The following is a 12,715-nucleotide window of genomic DNA, read 5'->3' as shown; positions in this document are numbered from 1 at the left end:
TTGCTAGGCAAGCTTTCTACGTTGAGCCACAATCCCAGCCCCTCCAATTCGCTTTTATTATCATCATTATTGCAAAATTGGTTTCTTATCAAATTCTGTTGTGGTTGAAAAACATGTTCTACTTAATTTCATTCCTCTTACACTTGTCAAGACTTGTTTAATTGTCCAGCATATGGCCTTTCTCAATGAATGTTTCATGTACTCTTTAAAAGAGTTTGTGTTCTATTACCGTTGAATATAGTGTCTATTAGTAACAATTAAGTGAAGGTGATTAGAAGTGTTAAAAGAATTCTGTATCATTATTGCTTTTTTATCTAATTGTTCTGTGATTTATTGAGAGATGAAGTATTGAAATCAGCTACTATGACTAGGAATGTTTACAGCCTTTTTCAGTCTATCAGTTTTTGTTTCACATATTTGAAACTCTGTTATTAGTTATATACTCATTTTCAATTTGCTTTTTTTCACTGATGGAATATTTTTTAACCTTATGAAATATTCCCCTTCTTATAATATCATTTTGCCTTGAAGTTAACTTTGTCTGATGCTAATTTAGGTAGCTACATCACCTTTCTTATGATTGATATTATCATATTTTTTCTATCCTATGCTTTTCATCTATTTTAACATTCAGTGTTTCTTAAAGATGGCATATTGTTCGCTCTTGCTTTCCTTTTCCCCACAAAATGCAATTTCTTCCTTTAAATCAGTCTGTGAGAACATTTGCCTTTTACAAAATTAATAATATGTTTGGGTTTAGCATGTCAGGTTTTATTTTACTGAAATTTTTATTTTGCCTCTGTGTTCAAAGGATACTTTTTGTGAACATAAAGTTTTAGGGTTTTGTCTGATACATTAAAGGTAATAATCATTGTCAGTTTGCATTATTACTGACAAGTCAATTTTGTTGTTCCTCTGTTCATTGTATTTTCTCTGCTTTTAGAAAGTTCTCTTTATTATTGAGTTTCAACTTGGTTATGATTTACCTTGTGGGTTTTATTGCTTATCTTACTTGGGGTTCATTTATCTTTTTAAATCTGTGGTTTGATATTTTATGTAAAGTTTGGAATGTTTGTGCCATTTATTTCTTCAGGTTTTTTCATTTCCCTGCTGTTTTTCTCAGATTACATGTGTACATATATTAGGCCACAATATTGTTCCACAGATTGAATGAACTATTTTTTTTTTCTTTCTGAGGCTAGTATGTTTCTTTGTTATTATTTTTGTGTTTTAACTTAAGATTGTTGAATGTTTTATTTTCACTTATAAGTATTACATTAATTCCCATACACAAATCCAAGACCATATATTGCCTGATTCCAAATAACAAAAACCTAACTTATATGTCTGGATATTAAAAACCCAAACCTAGATATTGGTTGATTTTTTTTTTTCATTAGTAGACATCATGGACATCCTTTGGGAGATAGCAGACCCCCTAACTCTCAAACAGCAACTTGCCATGAGTCCATACCAAAACAGGGAGCCAATGTCTTGTAGCAACTAAACCTGGCAAGTAATTTCACTCATGAAGCCAGAACACCTGTGTTCCAATGCTGCTATCCACAGATATTTCCTGTTTTCTGCCCTCTAGGAAAACATCCTTTGAACATACATGGTATTTTCTACTTGGGGATAATAACTTTTTCCTGCCTTTTCCCCCCAAAAGCTCAGAAGAAGTGATGAGACTATTAAAAAAACAAAACAAAAAAACGGCACAGTGTCACTCTCTGGAGTCTGCCACTGTTTGGATGTATTTTTAGGCTCATTCTGCTAGGCTCTGGAGTTCCAGGTTTCTGTGCTACACAGGTGCTGGAAGAACCATAGAGAGAATGCAGGGCCCCCTGAAAACCAGGAAGTGCACAGTTAACATACAAGGATGTGGCCATTGATTTCTCTGAAGAGGAATGGGAAGCCTGCACCCTAGTCAGCAGAATTTACATAGAAATGTGATGTAGAGAACAAACACAAAAATCTGACCTTCTTGGCCATTTCTTTTCATCATACCTAAGACTTTTCACCAGAACAGGACATAAAATATTCAACCCAAAAATGCAGACCATGTGGAAATTTTGGCCTCCACGATTTACAATTAAGGAAAGAATGGGAAAGTGTGGGTTGGAATGAAGTTCAGAAACCATGTCATAGTGAACCTAATTACAGGTATATAAAAAAAAAAGTTATGAAAGTAGTGAAATTCTAACTTTAGCCTTGTTTTAAATCTTAGAAAACATCAGTGTATTCACTTCACAAAAAATCTGTACAGAGGTCAGAAATGTTGGGAAATTGATTCTCAATGCTCAAAATTTATCCATTTTAGTATTTATATTCAAAATAATACATACAAATGTAAAAATATGAGAAAATTTTTAATCAAATCTCAAGCCTTATTCCACCCCAGAAAATTTATACTGTAGAGGAGCCTTACATATATAAAAAATATGGCCAAGCACTTAAGCATTGCTCAACCCTTACTCAACACCAGAGAATTCATACAGGAGAAAAGCTCTACAAATGTAAATAATGTGGCAAAACTTTTGAACAAATCACAAATCTTACTGGACGCCAGAGTATTTATACTGGATAGAAGCCCTATAAATGTAAAGAATACGGCAAAGCCTATAAGTATTGTTCAACCTTTGCTACACGCTGGAGGATTCACATTGGAGAGAAACCCCACAAATATAAGGAATATGGTAAAGATTTTAATCAACTTTCACACGTTATTCAACACCAGATAATTCATATTGAACACAGACCTTATAAATGTAAAGAATGGGGCACAGTCTTTAAATATTGTTCAAACCTTTATAGTGACCAGAGATGTCCTTTCAATTGAAATTCATACTTCATTACATACCAGAGAATTCATACTGGAGAAAACCCCTACAAATGTCAAGAATATGGCAAAGCTTTTATCCAAATCACAGATTTTACCTGACACCTGAGGAGAAGCCATACAAATGTAAAGAATGTGGCAAAGCTTTCAAATATTGCTCAAACGTTAATAGACACCAGAGATGTCATAACAGTGAGAAACCCTATAAATGCAAAGCAAAGCTTTCAGTCAAAGCTCAAACATCATTACACACTGGAGAATTTATACTGGAGAAAAGCCTTACCAATGTGAATATTGTGGCAAAGCTTTTAGAAGTTACTCAAACTTTACCCAACACCATAAGATTCATATTCGATGGAGAAACCCTAGAATTGTACAAAGTGTGGTAAATTCTGTAACACTTATTCACATCTTATTCAACACCCAGAATTCATATTGGTGATATACTGGAGAATTCAAAGTAGAAAGAAATCTTAAAAATGTATATAATGTATCAAAGCCTTTATTCAGATTTAAAACTTTCTTCATCATCAGAAAATTTATGCAATATTGAAATCTAATAGGTATAAAGATGTGCAAACACCTTTGTCCAAAAAGTATACCATTAGAGAACAGAAACATTTATAATAAAATAAAACCTTTAGAAATGTTTTTCTAAAAAAGTTACATCTAGAATTCTAAAAGAAATAAATACAGGGCTGGGGTTGTGGCTCAGCAGTGGAGCACTTGACTAGCATGTCTGAGGACTTGGGTTCCATCTTCAGCACCACATAAAAATAAAATAAAGATACTGTGTCCATCTACAACTAAAAAATAAAATATTATTTAAAAAAAAGAAATAAAAAGACACCTACGTTTATCAAGTATATCCTTCCCAGCTTTAAGAGTTAATGAAAAGCCTGGTATACCCCTATAATCCCAGCAGCTCAGGAGGCTGAGGTAGGAGGGTCGTGAGTTCAAAGCCAGCCTCAGAAAAAAAAAAAAAGGTGCTAAGCAACTCAGTGAGTCCCTGTCTGTAAATAAAATACAAAATAGGGCTTCGAATATGGCTCAGTGGCTGAGTCACACACACCCTGCCTCCCACACCCCACCCACCCGCCCGCCAGCCTGCAACCAAAAAGTCAATGAACAGCTGGGCAAGATGGCGTATGCCTGTAATCCCAGTGGCTGGGGACACTTGAGACCAGAGGATCGCAAGTTCAAAGCCAATATCAGCAACTTAGGGAGGCCGTAAGCAATTTAGTGAGACCCTGTCTCTAAATAAAATATTTTCTAAAAGGGTTGGGAATGTGGCTCACCGTTTAAGCACCCCAGGATTCAATTCCTGGTACCCCCACACACAAAAAATCAATGAATAGATATGAAACTTTAAAAAAAAAAAACTTCCCAAAGATAGAAGCCAGGAATATCAAAGAGGATAAAACAGGATCCCACAATTAACAGAGAAATAAATGCAAATACTTTTTTTTTTTGACTAAGAAAAGTGGGCTGAATGAAAATTGATAGCATTTCAAAAGTGGAGGATAATTTGTACTAAAACACTATGCAACTCTGACAATGCAAAGATTTAATTAGTAGATATAACAATTATAATGGTATGTTCTTAAGTAGAATTTAAATAAGTTGTCAAATAATTATACACACTAAAACTAATATCTGGGAACCTTAATTTTGTTTGAAAAGCTATTAGACTCTCCCTTCAAACCATCCTGTGTTTGCTAATTTGTATATTCGATGAAGTTGCTTCAAAAATTATTACTTTCAAAGGTTACATTGTTTGGTGAAAAAGGGGGAAACCATTCTGAACACTCGTCAAAAGAAAGAAATCTAGTCAACATGCCAGGTAGTTCCAGGTCTTTGTGTTTCTCAGATACACACAGAGTTGAAAATTCATTAGGAAATGAATGAGTTTGTATGAAGATGGTAGTTCCCACTGCCAGCAAGGCAGTCTCTCTGATCTGTAACATACCTGTCTTCCTAGAGCAGATTTCAGGTTGAGAGCTCTGGTGGGGGAACTGAACAAATTTCCTCTTATGGGTGTTCCAGCGTGCTGCATTGAGGTAATGAAATAATTGGGATACATCTTGTTGCCCAGATAGTGCTTAAGTTCATCACAAGGCCCCGTAAAAGTGAGCTGCATAGTCTTCTTGAGCCAGACAGTTGGTAGGAGTCTGTTACAGTCCTACAGGGTCATGCTCCACAGGTGATAGGGTCTAATGGCTGTATGCCAGAAAGAGTTTAATGGTGATGGCCTGGTAGGCCTACAAGAAACTGCTAGAATCACTTCTTCATTTACACCTTGCTTCTGGCAAAGTATAGCTGCCATTCTTGTTGTTCTTATCTTAGTAGGAGTAACCAGGCACCAAGTAAAACCCACTGATGAACTTCTTTCTCACTAATCTTCCCATCTAGAAGTGGTTCTCCATGAGCCAGCTTTGGGCCACTTCAGGCCAATGTTTGAAAGATACCACAGGGACAGAAATGTACAATCCACTACTGCTCCTTACATCCAGAATGATGGCAATGATGGTCCCATTCTTTTCTACCTTTGGCATCTCTTGCTGGGATTTCTTCTCTATCTCTGATGTGACAGTGCTGATGGAGTCATAGAGCTAGTCAGCCACTTGTAAGGGAGAAGTAGTGTTTGGTGGCTCCACTGATGTGATCTTTGATGATGTAACAGTCTTCGTCAGAAAGCCAAAGACTCAGAAAGGAAAAGCACAAGGCTTAGTGGCACAGGCTGATTACAGTCATGCAGTTTAAGGACTGGCACCAGAAGGGTGAAGATTATATCATAGTCAATGCCCCAGACAGACATTGGGCTCATCTGAGTCCAGGTCCACCAGACTTCTCTAGAGAGCAACAGATATTCATTAACCACTGGAAGTTTTTAGTCTAGTTTTTGCACCATCTCCAGTTGGAAAAGATGAGATCCTTGGCTGTCTGAATCTCTAGCACTGTCTGGTTATCATATTCCCACTGGTCGTTCTTTGTAAATCTTGAGTGGATTTGTTCAGTTCCCCCACCAGAGCTCTGAAACCTGAAATCTGCTCTAGAAAGACAGGTGTGTTATAGATCAGAGAGACTGCCTTGCTGGCAGTGGGAACTGCCATCTTCATACAAACTCACTTATTGTTTTTGGACATTTTTTCTGTGCATCTCATTGTGGACTGTTACTTTGTTATGCTTTCATCTTATCTACTTAAGCTACTTTCATCTTGTGAATTTTTTTATTTCAGATTACATTTTTCTAAAACTTTTATTTGGTTCTCTTTAATACTGCTTATTTCTTTCCCAATTATATTCATATTTTCCTTTAAATTCTTGAGCATATTTAATACTTTTTTGATGTTCTTGTCAATTATTTTATGGTTTTTATTATTTTGGTTTGTTTTTGTTGAAACTTATTTTTGTCTTGATTATAAGTCATTTTTTTAAGTTCATATGTCTAGAAAATTTTTATTATATATATATATATATATATATACAGTAAATGTTATATTGTTGAGTATCTGAATTTGCTTGAGTAACTAACTTTGTTCAGATAGGCTGTTCGTTGATTAATGGATCTTTATAGTATGGTTGGTTTTAGATTCATATCATATATTGTATTGCTCAGCTTTTTGTTACCATATAACAAAATACTCTTTTTACTTTATAAAAAAGAAAAGGTTTATTTTGGCTCTGTGAGGTTCCCATTTGGAGGTTCCCATTCACAAACAACTGGCCATTTTTCTCTGGGACTATGACAAAGCAGCATATCATAGCAGGAATGTGTGGTAGAGCAAAAACAGTCACCTCGTGTCCAGGAAACAAAAAAGAAAAGAAGAAGGGTCTGAAATACCACAGTCTCCTTTGAGGACATGTCCTCAGTTACCTAAGGACCTCCTACGAGGCCCTACATCTGAAAGATTTCACCACCTCCCAATAGGGCAACTAACTATGAGGGTAATCCTTTAACACCTGGGCCTTTGAGGGGCATTGAAGATCCAAATTATAGTACATGTAGCATTGTCTTTAGAACTAGTTAACTCCTAGTCCTAATGTGTGGCATTATGGGAATTTCTGTTGAATAAGCTGAAAGTCTGTTTTTTCTACTCTAGGGATTCCTCAACTGGCTCCTTAACATTTGGTTTTTTTAAAATGTTCTTAACTTTTTTCCACTGGTATTATGGAGTTTGACCAAACGAATGTGCAACTTAGTACTCAGAGTAGACTAAAGGGGTCCCTCTTTAGATTAATGGAGCTCTTGCTTTTTATAGCCACTCTTTTGCCTACAAACTAGCTCTCAAATTCTGTGTGCCTTAACCTTGGTGAGATCTGATCAATCTCAGCTTAGCAATTGTTAAGGTCTCTTGAGTTTCTCTTCTGTATGCCTTATTCTAGAAATAATGTACAGGTAGAAATATGGAGCATTCGTTGGGTTTGCCTCTTTGTGTTTTCCCTTGTTTTAGTACCTATACGCTTCCTGAATTTTCCTATCTGTGAAAACTCTTTTTTTTTTTTTTTATTGCAGTGCTAGAGATTGTATCCAGGGTCTTTCACATGCTGTGCAAGTGCTCTACCACTAAGCTATGTCCTCAGCTCCTTCTGAAAACTTTTTTCAGAAAAATGTTTTATGGCGGGATGACTATACCAGTACCAATTATTCTATTATGCCTGAACAAAAGTTTCCTCAAAACATTTTTCCTAAATTTTAATTTTATATTTATTTTTATCCCCTAAGATTTACAAAAAAAAAAAAAAAGGATTTATTTTGTTTAACTTAACTACATTTACCTTTTCCATATATTTTTCTTTAATTCACATTTGCAGAGTAATGAGTTTTTTCAGTTTTCACTTATCGGGAAATGTCTATTATTACACATTCATTCTTGAAGAACAGTTTTACTGTATAAAATTATACGTTGGTAAATATTTTCTTCCCTCACTTTGGAAAACATTCCATTGTCATCTGGCTTTCATAGTTTCTGTTACGTAGTCTGCTATCATTTTAATTGTTGTCCTTTTTATGGTTTTCTGTTCTTTTTGTCTATCTCCATTTATGATATTTCTTTTGATGTTTCAGAAATTTTATTATGATGTTCCTACACATTTTTATTTACTTTAAGTCTGCAGGTTGATGTATTTATCTAATCATTTACTATACCCATCCACAGAGTTCTTAATTTTAGTTATGTTTTCAGTTCTAGAATTTCTGTCTAGTTCTTTATTTTAGTTTTCATTTCTTTCCCAACATTTGTAGTCTTTTATGTCTTTGAACTTATTATTCGTGGTTATTTTAAATTCTGTATCTAATAACTTTATTATTTTACTTCCCTATGTCCCTTTTTTCATAGTTATTGACCATGTTCTTTTTTCATGTGACAAGTTGTTTTTTATTGTTAACCAAACATTATTTGTCTTAGGTTTTTTTGTTGTTTGTTTTATTTTTTAAATATAGTGGTCCTCTTGAGTGGTCTTATGATGTCTGTGGCTCTCTTCTCAGAATAAAAGTTTTACATGCACAACAACTTTGATTCCAAAAGATAATTATTTTTTAGCATATACATACCATATTATTTAGAAATAAAAAGTTAGTTAATAGCTCACATGGTTTTTTATTAGTACATAAGTTCCAGGCAAGTGGAATGGGCAATGTTCATTTTGTATAAGATATATCAATATAAAGGCATTTGGTTTTTAGCTACAAAAAAGATTATTAAATAATTGGATGGATTTTGCTTTCCATTTAAAAACCAAAACTGTATCACTTGTTATGCCTCAGAATTGTCTGTAAATAGGAATATTGTGATTATTTGCCATTTGCAGGTGAGATTAATACCTCCCTTAATTTTCAAGTACTGTTCTGTACAAACACTTACTTGTAGATATTTTCTATAGCTATAAAAATAATCTGAAAATGTCTGTGATTCATATTGATGACTCTGTCACGGTTTGTGCTATCATGATCTTTGGACTAACATTCAGAGTTGAAGAAAGTGTTGAAGAAATACTCAATTTCAATTAAATATTAATGAACATAAAGATTCATTTTTCCCCCTCATACAAGTTCACAGATGTTCTACTTTCCTTCAGAGACTTTATAGGATTCTGTTGCCTGCCAGGTTAAGAATCCTTGACCTAAAAAGAAAGAAAACACAAATCTTAATTACATAAGAATCCTTTAACTATACGAAATTAAGCATTTATGTTGAAGAACAAAATCCATAGTGTGACTTTTTAAAGTAACAGAATAGTTGTTTCAAATCATTGGCATTTAGCATACTAATTTCTGATTACAGTTTTGGAAAGACATTGTTGATGATAATGAAGTACGTGATCTCATTTCTGATAGAAACAAGTCTCAGGGTAAGTCAATAAAAGTATAATTAAGTGATTTCAAAATTGCTACAATGGTAAATAAAATACCAATTTATGAAATTTCTATTTTCTCTTATAGAAGGTACATCAGGAGAATGGATTTGGGAATCTTTATTTCATCCACCTCGAAAGCTGGGCATTAATGATATTGAAGGACAGCGGGTACTTCAGATTGCAGTGATTTTGCGAAATCTTTCCTTTGAAGAGGGCAATGTTAAGCTCTTGGCAGCTAATCGTACCTGTCTTCGTTTCCTATTACTTTCTGCACATAGTCATTTTATTTCTTTAAGGCAATTAGGCCTTGACACATTAGGAAATATTGCAGCTGAGGTAAGCATGTTACAGTATCTTAAAATTGCTTTTGTAATTAGCAACATTTACTTAAAAATTTTAGGATGTGTGTGGCATTTTATTCTAGTTGTCCATATTTGCAGAATATTTATTAAATGGTTACATGTATTTGTTGTCAAAAGTGGTGGTGGAGAAATAGCAAACATTTGTGGACAAAAAGAAATACTTGAAATGATGCTTCAAATTGAGCCTTGACTATTCTCATAATAATTATACATTTTAAAATAATACAGTGGTTTTTTTTTTTAATTTTGTTAAATTTGAAATACAGAACTCTAGAAGAAGCATTCCTCAACAGTACTGTTTTTTTTTTTTCTAGCTTTTATTGGACCCTGTTGATTTCAAAACTACTCATCTGATGTTTCATACTGTTACAAAATGCTTAATGTCAAGGGATAGATTTTTAAAGATGAGGGGTGAGTACTCAATTAAGTTTTTAATTGTGGAAAGTAAACAAACTTTATCATTTGTTAAAATATACGTGTGTTTGTGTATGTTTTACAGGCATGGAAATTTTGGGAAATCTTTGCAAAGCAGAAGATAATGGTGTTTTAATTTGTGAATATGTGGATCAAGATTCATATAGAGAGATCATTTGTCATCTCACTTTACCTGATGTGCTGCTTGTAATCTCAACACTTGAGGTGCTATACATGCTCACTGAAATGGGAGATGTTGCTTGCACAAAAATTGCAAAAGTAGAAAAGAGCATTGGTAAGATGAGACCAAAAATCTTGTAAATTATTTTCTTCACCTAGGAAAAATATATAATGTGCTGTATAAAAAACTATTCAGTATTTGAGATTTTCTGTTTAATTTTGAGGAATATTACCTTCTCAAAAACACTGTTTTACTCTTCTGCCTCTTTTAGACAAGTAAGATACATCTGTGATGGAAGAACAGGATTATATGGCTAACAGTAATTACTATTTTTTATATCTATTGTATTTTAAATTTTAAAAGGACAAAACTCCTATGTCTGACTTTTTGGGAGTAGGTCTTTCAGTTTCAAATGGTCAGCTTCTACTGTTGAATACCTAAAGCTAGTAAAGTAAGCCTCCATTTCTAGAATTTGCTGGTAATAGTGCTGTCCTTAAAAATCAGTGAACTCACCTCCTTAAAGATAGTCCATTATAAACATACTTATTAAAGGATGCCATGTTAATATTTAACTCAATGATTAAAATGATATCTTTCTTGAGAATAAGTACTAAAATCAGATTTAGCTTGAACACTGTCATTATTAAGAAATTAAGTTGTCATTTTCTATATCAACAATTCTTAAATCCAGCTACACACCAGTATCACTTGGGAACCTTTTGAAAGATACCTAGTCTCCACTTCAGAACTACTAAACAAATTGAGATTGTGATTTTGTTGCTGTTGTTGTTTTTTAAGATCCATAGGTAATTCTGATGTACTATGACTGGCATTTGAGAAGCAGTATTCTGTATATATATCCTCCAGAGATGGCATTGTTTTGTAATACAATGGACTGATAATTTTTTTTTTTTTTAGACATGTTAGTTTGTCTGGTTTCTATGGATATTCAGATGTTTGGCCCTGATGCACTAGCAGCAGTAAAACTCGTCGAACATCCAAGTTCCAATCACCAAGTTTTATCTGAAATTAGGCCACAAGCTATAGAGCAAGTCCAAACCCAGACCCATGTAGCATCATCCCCAGGTTAGTGTTTTTATATATTCTTTTTCAGTGTGCTTATGGGTGTAAGATTTAATGCTGAGAATCGGTTTAAAGTTTTTGTACGAAGACCTGATATTTTACAATAGAATAGGTAAAGGACAATTTGGATATGCAATTTCTTAGATAGTTTACATTCCAGGAGTATTAATATCGAGAAGAGTAAAGAAGAAGAATAGTATAGAAATCAAGTTGAGAAGGATTTAGAGAATTGTAAGGGATTAGGTATTCACAACTGCACAAGCATTAAGTATGCTACTGGGCTTATTATTTGTAATTGTTGTTCTGGGTAACTGACATACTAGGAATATGTTAATTATATATATCACCTTATAATTCATTTGAGTAATGATGAGGATACACAAGTATATTACCCCTGAATCTTGGCTCCACTACCACAGAATCATCCTGGGAGCAGACATATGCACACACACATACATAAGCATGTGTATCTATCTATACATGTGTAGAGTCCTATGGTTCAATTTTGTTTAACCCAAATGGCTCTAAGTGCAGACTGTCTAACAACCAGCCTTCTCTTTCATCCTTGGACTTCTTTCTCCTGGCACATTCTGAGTCATCATTTTTATATTTTAGCACTTAGCCTTTTTGTAGTCCTCCGTCTTTCATTTGTCTTAACAAAAGCAATTCATCTTTTACTTCACCTGCCTTTCCAGTTTCTACCCTTTCACTTGATACTAACCCCAAGATACTTTTCCTGTGGTTTTTAAATTTTTTTTTATAGATGATGCTTATTTTCTCAGTTGATCTCACTTTTCACTTTGCAGTTCATTAATATGGAGGCTGTAGAATGAATTTCTTAAATTTTGTGCTACTTTACTACAAATTTACTAGCATCAGAACTTATTCTCCTTCAACTTCCCCGTGTGTCAGAAAAGAGATGCTCTTCTGAATCTGTGCTCTAAGTATCAGTTATTTTTTGTTTTGTTTCCTATTTTATTTTTATATGACAGCAGAATGCATTACAATTCTTATTACACATATAGAGCAAATTTTTCACATCTCTGGTTGTATACAAAGTATATTCACACCAACTCACGTCTTCATACCTGTACTTTGGGTAATAATGATCATCAAATTTGTTGGTTTTTTTTTTTTTTTTACTTCTTCCTTGTAGCTAGAAATGCTAACAGGTTCTTTCTCATTCACCTTCACTGTGCCCAAACCAAAATTTTCATTGTCTTTAATCTTTATCACATCAGCATATTCACCAAACCTTGTTTTTTTTTTTTTTAAATACTCTCATTTTTTCCCTTACCAGTGCTAATGACTCTTAGGAGAGTCATCTCTCTATAGGTAAATGTTCTCCTCACATTCAGTCATGGTCCCACCCCATCCCCTATTCTAATTCACAGTATTAAAATTCTATACAAAGTATCTATGCAAAGTACGTAAGAGTTATATTTCCTGGGTTTCCATTAGGACCTTGTAAGTATCTGA

General features: G+C 33.9%; 1 protein-coding gene and 1 pseudogene across 2 annotated transcripts in view; one reads left to right on the top strand and one right to left on the bottom strand.

The window, feature by feature from the left end:
- Positions 1-12,715, top strand: part of Arid2 (AT-rich interaction domain 2) — a 178,919-nt gene that overhangs the window by 118,989 nt on the left and 47,215 nt on the right. For both annotated transcript variants that reach the window (XM_078014843.1, XM_078014844.1), the window contains 5 exons: positions 9,124-9,190; positions 9,282-9,532; positions 9,873-9,969; positions 10,058-10,267; positions 11,072-11,239. In XM_078014843.1, coding sequence (XP_077870969.1) covers positions 9,124-9,190; positions 9,282-9,532; positions 9,873-9,969; positions 10,058-10,267; positions 11,072-11,239 — 793 coding nt within the window. The remainder of the gene's footprint in view (positions 1-9,123; positions 9,191-9,281; positions 9,533-9,872; positions 9,970-10,057; positions 10,268-11,071; positions 11,240-12,715) is intronic.
- LOC110598122 (nucleotidyltransferase MB21D2 pseudogene) lies at positions 4,871-9,045 on the bottom strand (annotated as a pseudogene).

This window comes from Ictidomys tridecemlineatus, chromosome 6, assembly GCF_052094955.1.
Source record: "Ictidomys tridecemlineatus isolate mIctTri1 chromosome 6, mIctTri1.hap1, whole genome shotgun sequence".
Lineage (NCBI taxonomy): Eukaryota > Metazoa > Chordata > Mammalia > Rodentia > Sciuridae > Ictidomys > Ictidomys tridecemlineatus.
The sequence above is the reverse complement of the archived record's forward strand: the minus strand, read 5'-3'. Positions and strand labels throughout refer to the sequence as shown.